This window comes from Oculina patagonica, chromosome 8 (genome assembly GCF_052425735.1).
Source record: "Oculina patagonica isolate OP01 chromosome 8, crgOcupat, whole genome shotgun sequence".
NCBI lineage: Eukaryota > Metazoa > Cnidaria > Anthozoa > Scleractinia > Oculinidae > Oculina > Oculina patagonica.
In genome coordinates this window covers 27,199,833-27,218,503 of record NC_135765.1, presented here as the reverse complement: position 1 = coordinate 27,218,503, position 18,671 = coordinate 27,199,833, and the positions used below count along the sequence as shown (strand labels likewise).

The 18,671-nt window shown below is 39.0% G+C and overlaps 2 protein-coding genes across 4 annotated transcripts in view; both read right to left on the bottom strand.

Annotated features, from left to right (window-relative positions):
• LOC144663756 (uncharacterized) overlaps positions 1–13,010 on the bottom strand; it is a 99,119-nt gene extending 86,109 nt beyond the window's left edge. For both annotated transcript variants that reach the window (XM_078524815.1, XM_078524814.1), the window contains exon 1: positions 12,676–13,010. The gene's annotated coding sequence lies outside the window, so the exon portion shown is untranslated. The remainder of the gene's footprint in view (positions 1–12,675) is intronic.
• LOC144663697 (thioredoxin domain-containing protein 16-like) overlaps positions 1–18,671 on the bottom strand; it is a 28,687-nt gene that overhangs the window by 2,863 nt on the left and 7,153 nt on the right. For both annotated transcript variants that reach the window (XM_078524726.1, XM_078524728.1), the window contains 14 exons: positions 18,524–18,623; positions 11,456–11,564; positions 9,365–9,481; positions 8,471–8,592; positions 7,394–7,512; positions 6,727–6,899; positions 6,323–6,475; positions 5,748–5,804; positions 4,837–4,951; positions 4,502–4,570; positions 3,943–4,079; positions 3,091–3,175; positions 1,415–1,556; positions 735–895 (listed from right to left, as the gene is read on the bottom strand). In XM_078524726.1, coding sequence (XP_078380852.1) covers positions 735–895; positions 1,415–1,556; positions 3,091–3,175; positions 3,943–4,079; positions 4,502–4,570; positions 4,837–4,951; positions 5,748–5,804; positions 6,323–6,475; positions 6,727–6,899; positions 7,394–7,512; positions 8,471–8,592; positions 9,365–9,481; positions 11,456–11,564; positions 18,524–18,623 — 1,659 coding nt within the window. The remainder of the gene's footprint in view (positions 1–734; positions 896–1,414; positions 1,557–3,090; positions 3,176–3,942; positions 4,080–4,501; positions 4,571–4,836; positions 4,952–5,747; positions 5,805–6,322; positions 6,476–6,726; positions 6,900–7,393; positions 7,513–8,470; positions 8,593–9,364; positions 9,482–11,455; positions 11,565–18,523; positions 18,624–18,671) is intronic.

Below are 18,671 nucleotides of genomic sequence, written 5' to 3'. Positions count from 1 at the left end.
TGAGAGGAAAACCTTAGAAACGTTAAAAAATGATAACTATAAATTGTTTGTGTTTATGTCATATGGCCTGTCAATACGCTCCTTGGACAGTACGGGGGGAGGGGGGGGGGGGGGTTACAGGGCGTGACTAGAACGACGAGCGAAGTGACCCGAGTTCCGTCTGTGCAAGAGGAGACCAGTCTCCCCTCGCCGATTTTTTCCCCGCCCTTTACCCTGCTAGGGCGCCTGTTCACACAAACTGATGCTATATCGTTTAACCTCCATTATTTTCTTACGGGGTCTCCAATACACCCTACGGAGTGATAATCAGGGTGGGCCAGAGAAGGGGATCATTTTAAAAAGTGGAATTTAATGTCTCTCAAGAAAGGCAGTAGTTTTACACATGTGGTTTTGAGTCAACTGAGCGAGATTTTCTGTCGACCCATCGTAATCTGTAACAATCTTTCCCAAACTTTACTATCTCTCTTCCTTTTTGTTAGCCTGCATAGCAGGCGCCTGTATAATTTTTGGCGCGCATTTGGAAAACGCGAAACTGAGGTGCGAGACGGCTTTAACGCACCTTTCGCGATTCCAAAATACGCGCCCAATTTTACACAGGCGCCTGATACGCAAGTCACATTTCTGAAAAGATACCTTTCATCCCAAGTTATAACTGTCGTACAGTAACAGTTTTCTGTAGCCGATCAGAATGGAGGTTACAAGACAAACGAAAAATGCATAACAGTTATACTTACACGGGCATCCAACAAAGCGACACCGACGGCAGGGATTTGTCCCGTGCTAGTTTTTTCATGACCGGAGTAGTGACAGAATCTTCACCATCAGCTCGGAATACGATCAGGACAGGCTTCTTTTGTGTTAGGTACATTGGAAGGTTAACAGGTGTAAGCTCGCCCTGCAGAGGTAAACATTAAAACAATGTTAAATGTTCACGCGAACTCAAAAGTAAGAACCACCTTGTACAAAAAGTTCAACGGTATTACATATTACATGAATGTACTGCTCTGTAGCTTTCAATTTAATGGTCATACATAAGAGTTTCAGCCACAGACTTGAAAGTTAGAATCACCCTGTACAGCAAAATGAACAGTACCACATAAAAGCACTGCTCAATAGCTTTCATTTGAATGGTAACACCCACTAGGGTTTCATCCACAGTCTTTAATGTTACAGGCAACTTGTTCAGCGTAAAAGCGAGGTTTTTAAATTAATTTTGTTTTAAATTGATATATGTAAAATGTAACCGGTGTGAAGTGCGGGAAAACGTGCGCGAGCGAGTCAAGATTGATTTTACTTCTGATTGATTGAGAAATTGGCGAGAGTGTTTTAAACTAATCACAAAGCGTAGTAATTCAAAACCAAAGTAAATGCGAATTACTTTTGAACAGAGATAGAATGATGCATTTTTACTTACAAACGACGGCATGTTTGATCGAAGAACAAAATCCACAATAGACTGAATGGTGAACTGGCCTTCAAACACGTCCATCGGCTGATAAGGGTCATTTCGTTTGAACACCAGAAGCGAGGGAAGACGGAGGCCATATTCAGCAGATCTGTAAACCGCCAACACAACTTGTGAGTCATTCGATCAAACAACCAATCACTACAGACACAATGAGCACGTGTGCACGATTAACCAATCCGAAGACGAAATAAAACATGAAGCCGATGCTGAGCGCGGGAAAAGTTACGTGAACAGAAACACGTGGTTGATGAAATGTGTATTTTATTGGCTGAGAAAAGAGTCCTATGTTCTGATTGGTTTTACACTACACACACGAATTTTTTGCTGTAACCGGGTAACATTGAGTAGAGTGCAGAAACAAAATTATTCTTTATTGGAACCGTTGTTTCACACCTGATTTTCTCTTGGTCATAGTCTTTGCAAGCTTTATTGAGTTGCGATTTCAAGGCACTTAAACTACGGTACTACATGTGAACTACTGTAACGCAAGCGTACGGAATGTGTGACAAAATTTGACGTGTGAACCGTGCAGGCCAATAAAAATGGTGCCATTTCCCCACGACTAACCTGAGATCATCCCCTCCCTCCCTACTTACCACTCCGGGGAAGGAGGGCATGATACATTTACTTGTCGAATCGTATGTAAAAAACCGGATTCTGGTTTTTCTTCTGATTGGTCGAGAAACAATACTAAATGAAGCGGTGTGGACTGATTGGCTGTAGTATTTCAACGAGACTTCCGGTCAAAAGCTGATGCTAATGGCTTAGACGAGGCGTGTTAATTTCGAGGACGATTTTTCTTCTACGTTAGCTGAAGCCCTGACAAATTTCAAGTGTAATTCTCCGTGAATGCAGAACAGATAGAGTGTTCGACAATGCGTAATTTGTTTTCGTGACAGTGTTTTGGCAGTTCATCGAATGAGTTTCGGGAAAACAAATTCACCAAACAATATTCCAGAGGTGTTGGAATGTTTACAGTGTTAACTTAAAGCTACACGATGCTATCCGCGCCGTGAAACAGCTCATCTGTAAATTCCTTTTTTGTGAGTTGTAAGGGACGGCGTCTATCGCTGATAAATATATATTCGCGAGCGTCATTTCTCCCTGCTACTAAAAGCATTTTTATTTTAGTACGTCGACGTTTTATACAGGCTGTACATGTATAATTTTTCTGCAGACGTTTTTCACGCCTCGAAGAAATCCGAGTCCCGAATTTGCCGCCATCTACAAAGAGTGGTTTGACAGTCTACGACACCTTAGTTAATTTAAATTTGGGGGCGGTTGGCGGCCGGTTAAATAAATGTATCAGGCGTTCTTTTTCCCTCTCTCGTCTTTGCAAGGGAAAAAACGCCTGATCGCAGGTTACCCCACGACTAGATCTTAACCAAGATGGCGGCTCGACCCCTTCCTTGGATAACGATCTGTAATGCGCTGCGTATCTAAATATGCTTGCGTTTACCTCGATATGTGAGCATTGCTTGCGTCGAACGTGTGAAACAGCTTTAAGAAATAAGAAACTCAATGCACACATGCTATACTCGTAGTATACTCAATGTACTTAACATAATGCTCTCTGTTTGAACAAAAGTTCACCGGATATAAAGGAAGAAGCATGGACTTACAAGGTCCTGGCTGTTTCACCAGTTACATAACCCAGGAGAAACTTGCTGTACAGAGATTGTGCTGCAGATTCAAAGGCTTTGAATTCTGTAAAAAAAGAAACAAATGTTTTGTTACAAAAAGGGATGAAAAGTAGATCCATCTAAATGTAGTCTTCAACAGCTTTCATTTACATGGTTACAAATTAGCCAGGTTTACAGGTCAGCATAAAAAAACGTACAAGGATTCACTTATGAACAGTCCTAATTGAAGTCATGTGGTACAATTTTCGGTTCATCGTCAGCCAAATGAAAAATATATTTTCTAGACATAAAAGGGAAAAATATATTACATATGTTATATTCGTTGAAGTTTAAAACGAATTTCAGATCAAAACGATTTCAAACATGTAGTTTGCGTTGTATTTTTCTTTGTTCCAGACTGATTTCCAACCTTGCACAAAGAAAAAAAAACAATCTAAACTAGTTTGAAATAACTTTGACCTGAAATTCGTTTTAAACTACAACATTGTCCATTGTAAGATTGGTGGGCGCCGTTGTTTTCCCTACATATGAGGTAGATGAGACTGCATTGAGCAGTGATCGAAAATTTGAAAGCTTTGTTGCCCATCTTAAAACGAACGTTTAGCAAACAGAAAAAGAGTCTGGGTCCGAGCCTAGTAACCCATACTGTCAGAGCGTATCCCGGTTTCTGTAGCATAAAGCAAAGAAGAGTATTTTTACTCCTCCCTGGATGGGATGCTAGTCCATTGCAGGGTAACTCCCAGCTATAAAGTCACTGGTACCCATTCATAGACCTGAGTGGAGAGGAGGCACTATGAGAGTAAAGTGTCTCGCCCAACTTTAAACACGTACCTTTGTCGTTGTTATCCAAGAACATGCCTACAACTGCAATGTCAGTTGCTGTGTTGGCCAACTTGGGGAGTTTACCATCAAAAAACATGTTAACTTCGTCCTTACTGTTAAGCGTCAAAGGCACAGAAGGTTGAAGTCTAAGAACAAGATAATTTGACACATTAGTCAGACGAATTACGAATCCCTTATGAAATAGAAGACCGCCTTGACTGAGTTTACTAAAAAGAGATACGAAAACAGAGGATTTTCTGTTAAATTTTGTCGGTGTGCCTGACCGCTATCTTGGAGTCGCCCCACTCCTACACCCTAGGTCGATTTTTTCAACTTATCCCAAGCCTTCTCTATTTTTGAATCCAAAATGGCGCCTGTATTCTACGCTTAACTGTATATAGCAGACAAAATGAGCACTAAGCAAGTTGTGACGTCAATGAGAAATATCGTATACGTCATGTTACTTAACAACATCCCCGCTGAAAACCGCGGACTCAGAAAAGTTATTGGAGTCAAGTTTCCAGCCAAAGGCAAGTTCTTGTTAACCGACAATAAGGGGTATACTTACAACAAAACTGCTTTGGACAGATGATCGCTGTCTAGTGGCCCATTGTAAATGACTTCATCGGAGCCCTTGCTGCAGGAAAATCAATTAATTCGATGACAAATTAGTTGGAAATTTGAATTGTTTTCTTTCGTAATTTCCTTAAATGTAGTACATAAAAATTTAAATTTTATCACCTTCTCGTACAATTTATGATCTCGTACAATTTGTAATGAAATTGCACTTGCCTAAAGGCTCGTACAATTTTGTTACTTTTCAAAACCCCACTCATACCTGTAAATCACGAATTGTACGAAAAGGTCGTCTGATTTTCGATACAAAATTTACACAAAACTCACCGAAACATTTTGATTGTGGGATAAACAGTGATGTTATTCTTTTGACACACATCAGTCCAGTCAAAACAGTTAACACGGGCCAACTTGATAGCAAAATCTCCAACATCAAGGTTACCTGTTAAAAAATATATTGTAGTCAATACTGACAAAAAATATTTCTATGTAAATCTGGCTGGAAAGGATGCCAAAATTTGAGGTCTATTAACAAATTCCCCCCTCTTTAATACTTTAACTTACCGTGACGTTGGTTTAGCTAATCCAGGATTAGCGTGAAATTTGATTTCAATTTTATATAATTTCGTTGAGGTTTTCTGTTAATATTTTCTGTCCCACAGTTTTGACATGGACCAATCTCAAACTTAACAAAATATAAGCTTTGGGAAACCCTTTAAAACAAGAGAATGTAAAATCTTGATCATCTTTTAATCCTGAGTTAGCGTTAATCGTCTTTCGAACAACCCGGCCCTGATCTTAATTAGTTTAGATTTTTACGCTTTTATTTTTCTATCCACTCCTTAGTTTTAGTTTAGATGACGAAGATATATCAAACTCTCAAGAGAGCGTTACATTGTAATTCTAACATTCAGCTGTCTTAAAACATAAAGCAAAGATATAATAATAATAATAATAATAATAATAATAATAATAATAATAATAATAATAATAATCTTTTATTAGGAAGCCTTCATTCACTATACAGTGGTTTTCAGAAAGGTCCTATATAAAATACCAATGAGAGGTAAAAGGGAGGAAAGGGGGAAGGGAGGGGTAGTAGATCTTTTGCGACTGAGATCTGCAATCGGGAAAGAAACTTAATTTCTGAGCAAAGCAAATGTTCGGGGATAGCTTTTTTTAAAGGGGGGGGGGTGTTGCCTATGTTCGGAAGTTCGCGAAATTTTATCAACACTTACTTAGATGAGTGGCAGCATCGACATAGGGCTGTAAGAAAGCTTTACATCTTGAGTCCCCTGGAATGCAAATTAACCAAAGAAAACAGTGATATAAAAATGTAATGACACTCGACGTAAAATGTACAACGGCATTGCTATGTTAATTGGGCACATAAATAAAGATTATTTAATTAAATGGCGACCAATGCGTTTTTTGATTGGCTTAGCACTCGTCTTTCGTATCGATGTAACACAATTAAGACGTATTATCAAGGCATTTTTTATTGGAAAATGGCCCTTTCTTGTTTACAGAGCCTACTTTAAACAATCAAGAACGTTAGAGAGTATTTATAAGCACATAAGAAATGTCAATACTCGCCCTTGCTTTCTCGAGTGTTCGCACCAGGCTGTGTAAATAAGCGAGCCTTTTTCTATACGTAAATTAAGCAATCAGTTTACGTGTATGAGGCCTGGCCACTCCTGACGTTTCTATGAGCATTCAGTGCCAAGTTTTTCGCCTTATAAAAAATAATTGACTTGTACCAAAGCGCTGCATATTTTTCAGCCTGAACAATATACCACCACGCCGAACTTACAAGGTTGGAAGAAGTCGACAACCAATAAATCATTTTCGTTCTTGATGACATCGAATGTTTTGTCAGTCAGCGCGGGTACCAGGCTCTCTGGGACAACGATGGGTTTGGCTTTCTGAATTGATGCTGATACTTCGTCATCTTCAGTCTCTTCATCTGCAAAGACATCACAAATAAATTTTAAAAAATGTATCATTACTTATTACTTATCTGAATGGGATGCTAGTGCATTGCATTGCACGCCCCCTTCTCCCTTCTCCATCCCAAGCCCCTTCTCATCCACCCGCCAATTCAACCACTTTGCTCGCGTTCCTGATCAGTAACCGCGCGCTCCTCGGACCCTAACAGAAAAGATAGACTACCAGTAGTCTATTTGCAAGTCGTCTAATGTAACACCTTTATGGTACCTGGCAATGCTTCTGAATCGTATTCAGTTCCTTCAGAAGATTCATAAGACTCTCTGTCCTCTTCCAGTTCTTCCAGAAATTCTTCGCTATCTTCCTTTTGTTCGCTAGTATCAAGGAATAAGATGGGAACCACATCTGACAAACTTGGGGGAAGAGATACGGGCCTCTTGAGCCTAGGAAATCGAAATAACAGTTTGCACCAACACATAGATAAGAAAAGAAAATAACTATCACTCATAAGTTTGCGACTCCTATCTTACAAGATTCTGAAGGCCATGTACTCAGAAGACTCAAACTAAAAGCGATTAGTCGGGGGAATACAAAGAAAGCTGAAGATTAAAATCGACATTTTTGCGCGTTCGCCCGCGTAACTGGCATTAGCGATCTACTAACTTCTTGACTTTAGCTCATCATTTCCTGACTTACACGTATGGGTCCTAGGTTTGCGAGGGCGGAAAGAACGAAAACATCTAATGTCTGGACTATTTGTGACCATTCAAATGAAAGCTAATTAGCAGTACTTTCATGTGGTGCTTTTAGTTAACGTTTTTAATAGAGAATGACATTTCAGAAGTTTATTAGTTCAGTCAAGTTATTTGTCTCTAGGAGGTAAAATGCAATTAATTTAGCTGTCATGAGTAGTTATGTATTTAACAGTTTACATTACTTTGTATGACTTGTTATAAAATCCATGAGTTCTTCATATCCCAGTTCCCCAGTGTATTGAATAAAATCGTCGCTGGACTTTGTCAAATGAAGATGAATAACTGGAAAGTTTTCTCCTTCCTGAAAAAAGTAAGTAAACACAATTTTTATGGAAACTGACTTTTGTTTCTGCAAAGTAATGTTTCTGTCCAATCAATCAAGTTGTTAAACTTGCAAGCTACAATGACGGCTAGACATAACGGCTTTTTGATTGAACAAAAACAAATCACGTGCAAGGCCTTAGATGACGTCACGGCGGCTATATCGGTGTTCCAAAACAATGAAACGGGGGCCATGTTGGAGTCCCACGCCATCCTATGGGAAATTTAGTCTTTTCTTATGTAAACGCTTCCTTTTTATTTATAATAAATAAATTTGCCTAGATGCTGAGTGAGTTTTCACGTGAGTGAAAACGCTCTTTAACGGCTTTTTAGATAGGACAAGAAGTAGCATGTGCCATGCCTCAAACTACAATCTAGATACAAAACTGCAAATTAAATTTCCCACGAACTACATTAAGCTTGTGAGTATAAAAAAGTTAAATTTACCTTATTATAGAAAATTAACGCTTGTGTCAATTAAGGTATTTGAAATTAACGCGACTTAAATTAACACGAATTGAAGAAAACATTACTTCCCAATAAAGGACATTAACGCGAAAGAGGGGGTAACATTTTAAAATAAAGGAAATTAACGCGACGTACACAACAGGGACAAGTTTAGTTCAACACTTGTAGGCGTATAATCTTAAACGAAAACAATGTTCGTGGTACTTTTCCCACTTTGAGCTTTCTTCGCAGTATCAATGATAGTGGCAGATAAAACTATGCTTTTTCCTTGGAGTCAAGAACATCTGGACTGTAGCGAAAAATTGGGGCCAAAATAATGGAAATTAACGTCATGGAAATTAACGCTCCACTTAATTAACGGCGCGGAAATTAACGTTAACAAAAATTAACGCGACTTTAATTAACGCGAAAATGTAAAATTCGCGTTTATTTCATGACGCGTTAATTTCCTATAATAAGGTAATACTTACAAATCTCTTTTTATGTAATGATGTCTTCACATATGCTGTGGTGATGCTGGATTCTCCTGCCCTATCAAAAGTTCGCACTATGCGTCTTAATGTCTTGGAGAATGCCTTGCAGGGTTCATGATCTGTAAAATAACATATCGCATCATAAAAATGTCTTACATTTTAACATACTTAATGTTCTCTTTGTTGCTTTGATCAAATTTGCCCCCACTTCGAATTAGTTTTGTTACATTACTAGCGTGAGTGAGCAAATACCTTATTATAGGAAATTAACGATACATGTAATTAACGCGAATTTCAAAAATTCGCGTTAATTTAATGTACCTTAATTTAAGTCATTGTTAATTAAAATCGCTCTATTTTACAGCATTGTTATTTTAAGACACCGGGTAAGTTATGTTAACACATCATCTACTTCTCCGTCAAAGCTGCAGGGATAGCAGAGGCAGAAGAAAGCGCCAGGACTGGATGTATTCCATCCCTGGACCCATGCATTGAATATTAGTCACTTTTTGGTCTGTTGAAATATCTTTGTTATGTATGGTTTATCGGAATTAAACCTCAAGTTCTGATGTTGGACGTTTTTGTTCTGTCTTTTGAAGAGCGCAGCTTGCTATAAAGATTACTACGCAACAAATTCGCGTTTATGAACAGCATGTAAGCACACACCACACGAGAATTCGCGTTAATTAAATGCATGTAAACATAAATTTTCGACAATTCGCCTTAATTTTATTACGCGTACATTTTGTTCGCGTTGTTAAAATGCTTCGTTATATTCCTATAATAAGGTAGATTCTGGACTAAGCAAATTTTATTTAATCCCAACCGCAAGTTTTTAATCACTTATTTGCAGGGCTCTTTCATGATTAAAAGTTAACACATGCTACGTACCTTCCTGGCAAAAAACTACCATCAGAAAGTCCAGTGCCAACAGATAGTTTGTATCCATGTTTTTCATGGCATCATTGTATTCTGCATAAGAAATCTTTTGTAGAGACGAGGCTTCAGCTATGGAGAACAAGAATGCAACAACAAAATTTTAACAAAGCTTCAACTTCAACTGAAATAATGCATATTCTGTACATCAGTACATTTTGATAACATGCAATCTGATTGACCGGTTCGTTTTTGGCTTTCATATGGCTGCAAACGATTGCAACCAGATGAATGAAGGCAATCACAATCTGGGGGTGGGAGGGGTCTCATAGACCAAAAACTTTAAGGAAATGAATGAAGCTTAATTTAAATTTCCAGAGGAGTTGTGGGCGCGGGGGGGGGGGGGGGAGGTATGAAGAATTTATGGAACTACACAATGGATCACAGCGGATTGCAGATACTTTTCTCATTTATAATCAGAAAAAGCTTGACATGCAATCAATCTGTGATTAACTGCAATCCACTATGATCACAATTAAAATTAAATGGATTGCAAAATGAAACTTTTCTACTTCAAAGAATGACAATGTTTATGTTGTCATGGAGAGATGTGAAAAAAGTACATGACTGTATCCTTTTGTCTTGCCCATGACTCAACTAGTGCTTATACACGGTCTGTGTCAATTTTTAATGTGCTTGGCAAATATACCGTCGCTTGCATCTAACGTGAAAACACATGCCGCCGAAACATGATCTAATTGGGTATCAAACATGGCATGATTGGTCATCAAACGTTTAAAGTTTAGCAGACCGCAACGGCAACTTTTGCGCCGTAACTTCAACACATTCCAGTTTCGAAACAGTCGAAATGGCGGAAAGATTGAATATCAAGACTTCCTTCGACAAATTGATCCTGATCTGTGTCAATATGCATTTGCAGGTTCACTTGAATCACTTCTGGTGCAAAGTTTCGTCTGTTCTCAGTGTTTATGGTGAGCATTTTGAGCGTGAAAGTTGCCGTTACGGTCTGCTAAACTTCAATGTTTCATGACGAAACATGCCATGTTTGATACCCAATAAGATCATGTTTCGGCACAGGTAGCCCAAGCTCCTAAAGGAGCCGTCAACATATAGACCACATACGACATTGCGTAATAACGTTATTATAAGGGTTTGTATGGGAATATAGCGATCGTAAAAAATAATTCAAAATAGAGGAAAAGTATCCAATAAAATTCACTTAACTATCCTCTTCTGTCTATATCTTGTGTTTCTATGCCGTTTGGAGGCGATTTGAAGCCATTTCAGTGGGTTTTAGGTTCGCCGGTTTCCTATCATTTAAGGGTTTGTATGGGAACAACGATCGTAAAAAAATAATTCAAAATAAAGGGAAAATATCCGATAAAATCGACTTACCTATCCTCTTCTATGTAAATCTTGTGTTTCTATGCCGTTTGGGGGCGTTTTGAAGCGATTCCAGTGGGTTTTAGGTTCGCTGGTTTCCTCTCTATATATAAGGAATTATATAGAGAGAGGAAACCAGCGAACCTAAAACCCACTGGAATCGCTTCAAAACGCCCCCAAACGGCATAGAAACAAAAGATTTGCATAGAAGAGGATAGGTAAGTCGATTTTATCGGATATTTTCCCCTTTATTTTGAATTATTTTTTACGATCGTTATATTCCCATACAAACCCTTAAATGATAGGAAACCGGCGAACCTAAAACCCACTGAAATGGCTTCAAATCGCCTCCAAACGGCATAGAAACACAAGATATAGACAGAAGAGGATAGTTAAGTGAATTTTATTGGATATTTTTCCTCTATTTTGAATTATTTTTTACGATCGTTATATTCCCATACAAACCCTTATAATAACGTTATTACGCAATGTCGTATGTGGTCTATATGTTGACGGCTCCTTTAGGAGCTTGGGCTACCTGTGGTTTCGGCAGCTCGTGTTCACGCTTAGATGCAAGCGACGGTAGGCAGGCTAACAAAAGTCATAATGGTGCTCTGAATTAGCAACTGCGATTACGAAAGTGTGATTTTTGTTTACCATTTGACTCGCGAAATTATTGAAAAAACACCAAAACAAACAAACCAATTCTTTTGTATTCATCTGAAGGATTCTCCACCAACGGCTTGATAAAATTCTTGAGGTTGTTTAATGTGAACACCACAACATTCTCTGGGTATAATTCTATGTAAGTCTAAGGGGAGAAACATACAAACAAATTATTAACTAGTTATTCAATACAAAAATGTAAATTCAAAATATTCTAATGAATAAAATAATTGACTACTACTTGTACGTAAAGAAAGCAGTTATTATATAATGGTCATCCCAACTGGCTGTAGTTTTTTTGAGTCTTCATTTCTGCCCCATTCGATCATCCCCGCCACTTGAAATCCCAAGTACCCAACCCCCCCCCCCCCCCATCCAGGCCCTGGTTGAGCTCTACAGAGCAAGGAAATATGCCTCTTCGTATTTTTTCAGAGATGCACTAGATCGTCTTTTACTGACATTATACTTCCAAACATTCATTTAGATGTCGCAAAAAAGTCTTTTTATTATTATGGTGCATCCATTTTTAATTGGGCAAAGGAACGTTTCCAAGCTATCTCTGCTTTTTATTCTTAGGTTATTTTTAGAACATTTTTAATTCGTAATTTACTTATTTTTATGAGAACACTAGTACTTCTTTTAAACTTTTTTTTTAGCATTTTAGCAGTATCTTTTTAAAGTAGTTTTTATAGATAGATAGATATTTTATACATACTCTTTTTTTACTTTAAATTTGTTTTATTTTACACAGGGCCCCCGTTGATACCAGTCCTGCGACTGAAGGGGTCATCCTGTTAAAATATCGATTATTATTATTATTATTAAGAGAATGTCTCCTTTAGATCCACAAACTTAATTTGGCTCAGTAAATAGAATTCGCTCAAAATCCCTCCAGTAATTTCTTATTATAAGTAAGTAACAAATATGGAATTAGACTGGAGAAAAATTGCTTTCTTTATGAAATCTGGAGGAAAACCTTTTACACCTTCTGGTGGCCTCGATGGCCATTGGCCGGATTGTGAAATTTGGTAAAGTCCAACCATTCGCTCTAATACAAATATTGCAGCTACATCGCTTAAATACCGATATTTGTAAACAACAAGCCTTGGCCTTTTAAACTGGATGAACCGCATTGAAAAACTTTGATTATCAAGAAAGAGACGAGGATCTAAAGTTTGGCTATTTTGGATGTTAAAGGCCAGCTCAAATTTTCCTTAACTTTATGTAGTAAAATATCAAAAGTGGCTCGTACTCACAAGTTAAACTGCATATCAGCGGCAAGCTCCATCCTTCCGCTCTGAGAATATGTAAAAATATTTGGCCGTTCTCTACTCCTTCGGTTGTTGACAAGGGGCGAAACAAGTGCTACTCGGCGGATTTCGCCATGTTGTCATCTTAACAATTCGAACCAACTTCAGTACCAAAAAGAGGAGAATTTTGTTCGATCACTAGTACATTTATCTCGCAGCGAAGGAAGAAATCACCTTGCAATCCGCTTTTATCTGAACGGAAATTATCACGTCGAGATAGTCCATTTTACAGCAACTTTTACAGCAACATATCGATCTTCTACTGTCAGCCATCTTGGTTTTAACATCCGCTGACCAGTTTAATCGCTCAGTATAAAACACCACGGACTTTGCCACGGACTGCGGACTGCGGACTGCGGACTGCGGACTGCGGACTGCGGACTACGGGCTGGGTATAAACACAAATGCGGACTCAAACTGAGGACTGGGTATAGAATACGGACTACGGTATAAAATGCGGACTGAGCATATAAAATACGTTTAAATGCAAACCACGGCTAGAAACAACGACTTTTTTTATCGACGGTTGTTGAAGGCGGCACGAAGAAAAGCACACAAACTGCTCGTCAAGATTCACAGCGAAATCAAAATTTATTTTTTCTTTCACGATAAATACAATTCCAGTGCCGTAGCAAGGGGAGGGGCCGGGGGGGGGGGGGTCGTGCCCCCCCCCCCCAGTTTTTTTCCCAAAAAGTAAAAACAGACCCGTATGAAATGTTGAAAATAAAATTTTATCTCCCAAAAGGTTTGAAACAATAACATTTGTACTTCTTTTCATTTTTTAACGTACGTAGGGTGAGGCACAACAATATTAAACAGCTAAAAAATAAACTAAACGAACTAAACTTTGGGAAGTTTTCAAAAAACGACCTGCCGATGAAGTCTACGTTTGTCTCTAAGGCAACTCAGACAGTTTGATAACTACGAACTCACTATGATGACTCTGAAAAGTGAAACATTTGCTGGTTTCAAGATACAGAGACAGTCGGTTTTCTATTTTGTAATTGACGTTGCAAGTGTTATACTCTCTTCAATGTGCATTGGTTTGCTGAGACAGTGTAGGAAGAAAATAATTCGCGATTTGCGTAAATCACAAATAGCTCTTGGAGAACGCTGGAAATAGCATTTCCAAGCCTCTAGATTTCAAAATTTTCTGGGGGGGGGGTGCATTCCCCCACACCCCCCTAGCGGCTCGCGCCTCCGGCGCTCGCGTGCCCCCCAGTTATTTTACCCTTGCTACGGCACTGCATTCTCTCAAAAATGCTCTGCTCGGTATCTGTGAAAGAAGAGGCTTACCTTAATTAACGCTCTCATCGTTCTTGAAATTTGACTGGTTCGCCTTCAAAACATTCGTCCGTTCCACTGGATGTTTTCTGAGAAATATACGGTGAGATTCCGAGAATTTACTTGCGAGCTTTCCGCCGCCATATTGGATTTGCGACATATACAAGTGCTTGGTTTTCAAAAGAAGACGCAATGCTCAATCTGCACTCTTTCAACTTGAATTTTTTCTCTGCGTCTAGACAAATAACTACTTCGGATATCTATAGCGTCAATACGTGAGATAACTAAAAAATAAAAAATAAAAGAGAAGAAACCTTGAGGGAAATCACCAACGTGAAAAGCTACCTTTTACTGTCGAAAACGTATAGTCAGGTCGCTTAGCGGAAATGTTTGGAGAAATCGTTACATGGTTGATAAAAGCACCAAACTTTGCAGAATGATTCTTTAATGACTATTAAATAATTTTATCCGTGGCTCCACCTGAATTTTTTCTTGCAATTTGCAAAATTTGCTAAACGTTTTTTACCACGAACAAACTCTCAAGCACCGCTACCACGCCATTTTGAATTGATGCAATGACAGTTGGACAGAAGCAAATATTCCTCTACTCCGTAAGTAATTTGCAGTTCTATGCTTAAATGTTGTAAAAATATATATAAATTGAAGACATTGTTGAAGGTTTCGCTAAAATTTCAATTTTTAGATGCAGTAATCTAAAATGTTTATTATGGTAATTATGCGCTTGTAGTTTGTGGCCGCCCAGGGAAGCGGAACATGCTTAAAGAAGCCTTGAAGAAACGAGATTACACAGAGGTCGCATAAGGTTTTGGTCAAGCTACGGCAGCTTCAATAATAAGAAAATACATTTTCAGCAACGAGGCATATAAATTTATGGATCGTTTCCAGAGAATAGTCAAGAAGCGTCGTTACCATCTAGCCTCAAAACCTTAATGTTCTTAATTTTCAATGGAGACGGTTTGAAAAAGAAAGATAAGCACGAGTCCAAAGCATGCCTTACCGTTGATCAGCCTATTGTCTACAACACATAGAAAAAAATCAAAGGAATCCGATACAGAAACAAGGCACTTTAGGGAGCGTGAACCGCCTCTGCCTGTCTACATTGACCTGAACATGCATAGATTGACGAGATGCAAGCGGATCATCCAGCATTTACACCAGCTGGAAATTTCTATTTCCTATGTCAGGGTCACACAGCTTGAAGAGTGCGAGCACTTTGACGAGGATGGAGTTGTATCCCTTGCCTGCGAAAGGTCTGTTCACTGTTGGTGCCTTAGACAGCCTTCAAAATGCGGCTCTTTTCTTGTTACCGGCATCAGTCTCCTCCAGTTTCCAACTGAGAACCAACCAGGTATAAGTAATAATAATAATTTTAATAATAATAATTTGCTAATTTATATAGCGCATATTTTCATGTTCTGATCAATAGCGCTTTACATCTTATGAAAATAAAAATAAAGTTATAGATTATAAAAATACTTCTTAAAAAGATAAGTTTTAAGTTGAGATTTGAAACAGTCAAGTGATGTCGCTTGACGAAGCTCCACAGGTAGAACATTCCAAGTCCAAAGTACACAACCAGTTACGATTTCTCCATCTGTACCTAGAAAGCTCTCTGCCTTGTTCCACGCTTTGTCTGGTTGTAACATCACATCCAGATTTAGGGGAAAGGGCAGACTTGACAGGCATTTAAAGAGGAAACAGAAACACTTCCCTCTTTAGCCTCCCATGCGATTGAGTCCTTTGATGCCGACTGTGAGCACTTCCGAAAAACTGAACGGCTGGTTATTATCGTTTATGACAAAGAGAGTTCGTCCTTGTTCCTTAACCAAACTAAGCTTGAACTTTTCTGTCTTAAGAACGTTCATTGAGAAGATGCCACCGACGGACAATGCTTTGCTTTAACTCACAATAGACGGGCGTTCAACCTAGGACACTTGTACTGATACTGAGCAAAATATCCCTTCACCTTATAAACACCTTATCGAGTTTCACTCTCTTTATATTTTTTTCATGTTTTTCTGTTAATTTTTGGATCAAGGGGGTGGCTAGCCACCCAATCTAACGCCACTAGATCCACCCATGTCTAGGATATTACAATTAATTTTTTCAAGCCTTAAACCGCCGCATTTTTTCTTTTGTCAGTAAAAAAGGACTGCGTGGGATGCTAGTTTTAGGGAACCTGGAAATCGCGTGACTTTTTCTTCAATTTGCCTTATGGGTAATAAATATTTGATAAAGGCCTGCACAAAATAGCGACGGACAGCCCCTGAAAAATCTAGTTGACCGCTTACGAAAGGGAACATTGCAGAACAACTTTTATGAATTTATGCAAATGAGCTCAAAACGTTTAGTTTTAAATTTCAAGGAAAATAAAAAAAAATCGGGTGGAGCCACGGATAAACTTGAAACAAGAATCGAAAAGAGGCTGCATGCAATACTCTCACAGTGCCTCTCTCCACCCAGGTGTATAAGGTACCGGCGAATTTACTGCTGGGGGGTAACCCTGCGGTGGACTAGTATCCCTTCCAGGGGGAGTAGCAACACTCCTAGTCGCTTAATGCTACGGAAACCGGGATAAGCTCCGGCTGTATGGGCCACTTGGCTCGGACACAGACTGAAAACGGCAGCTCGATTTTGCGATTCAAAACTCCGGTTCCAAACTCGAATGTTGAGAGGATTATCGTCTGGCTTCACGTGGCAGACACGTACGAATTTTGCCGAATTTTGCTTGTTTTCGCTACACTAACACACGGTTTGTTTTAACGTTTCGCCATTCGCTTATTCAACACCCCTCGGACTTCTGTAATACCAAAAAAGAGGTACGAAATTTCAAGTACTGAAGAAGTTAAAAAATTCTACTGGCAACCCGGTTTTCATTGTCATGCAAATTAGGGTTGTTTGTCAAACTCCCACGTGCCTGCCGCTTGAGGATGGCCAGATATGCAGTTGAATAACGATAACTAACTCGAACCTTCAAAGGAGATCGAAAAACGTTTTAGATATTGGGAGTTCGAGTTAGCAAGGGTACTAAATTATTAGGGAAAAAACACCTGGAGGATCGGAGAAAGTTCGAGTTTAGCAGGAGGTTCGAGTTATCTGTAATGAAATCGACAACATTATATTAAGTTTTGAGTCGAGTCTCCACTGCAACTCCGATCCAAGAATCAAAGACTAAAGCGAATGAAACAAACACAAATTTTAAGTTCCTCACAATTGGAGAGATTTTAATGTGTTTTGACAGTACTTTGCTGTAATCTACGAGCAGGCTTTCTGTAGGAAAAAGGCTAACTTTATCGAGCTAGGCGAGAAGGTGAGACAACTTTGATGCTCAGTTTATTCAGCCTTGCTTCTAGTTATTTTTAACATCAGGTCACGTTTGGCAGCATTTTGCATGCTTAGTCTGCATTTTATACCGTAGTCCGTGTTTTATACCCAGTCCGTAGTCCGTAGTCCGTAGTCCGCAGTCTGTGTTTTATACTGACCGACTAAACTGGTCAGCGGATGTTAAAACCAAGATGGCTGACAGTAGAAGATCGATAATTATGTTGCTGTAAAAGTTGCTGTAAAATGGACTATCTCGACGTGATAATTTCCGTTCAGATAAAAGCGGATTGCAAGGTGATTTCTTCGTTCACTGCGAGATAAATGTACTAGTGATTTAACAAAATTCTCGTCTTTTTGGTACTGAAGTTGGTTCGAATTGTTAAGATGGCAACATGACGAAATCCGCCGAGTAGCACTTGTTTCGCCCCTTGTCAACAACCGAAGGAGTAGAGAACGGCCAAATATTTTTACATATTCTCAGAGCGGAAGGATGGAGCTTGCCGCTGATATGCAGTTTAACTTGTGAGTACGAGCCACTTTTGATATTTTACTACATAAAGTTAAGGGAAATTTGAGCTGGCCTTTAACATCCAAAATAGCCAAACTTTAGATCCTCGTCTCTTTCTTGATAAGCAAAGTTTTTCAATGCGGTTCATCCAGTTTAAAAGACCAAGGCTTGATGTTCACAAGTATCGGTATTTAAGCGATGTAGCTGCAATATTTGTATTAGGGCGAATGGTTGGACTTTACCAAATTTCACGATCCGGCCAATGGCCATCGAGGCCACCAGAAGGTGTAAAAGGTTTTCATCCAGATTTCATAAAGAAAACAATTTTTCTCCAGTCTAATTCCATATTTGTTACTTACTTATAATAAGAAATTACTGGAGGATTTTGAGCGAATTCTATTTACTGAGCCAAATTAAGTTTGTGGATCTAAAGGAGACATTCTCTTAATTGGGGAAGGGAGGGAAAGAGGATGGCACAGTTAGGGGGGGGGGGGGCACATTTTCCTTATATTCACCACTGAACTGGACATGCCTTAAATCCAGTGGGGAAGCACTAAGCTACATTGTTGCAGACTTGACCTACATTACTGACAGATTGAAAAAAAGAAGGGGAAAAAAAACAGGCAACAGAGCATTGTATAAGTTAAACTCTTTTACCGTGTTATCATTGTTGGTCTTGGCTGGCACAAAAGCTGCAGTTGGGAAGTTGCTGTTTTCTGCCAGGCCAAATGATGAGAGCATGTCCTTGTGGTCATTTCTGAGAAAAGAGGATACATTTTTATATGGTCATTAAACCAGACTTAAC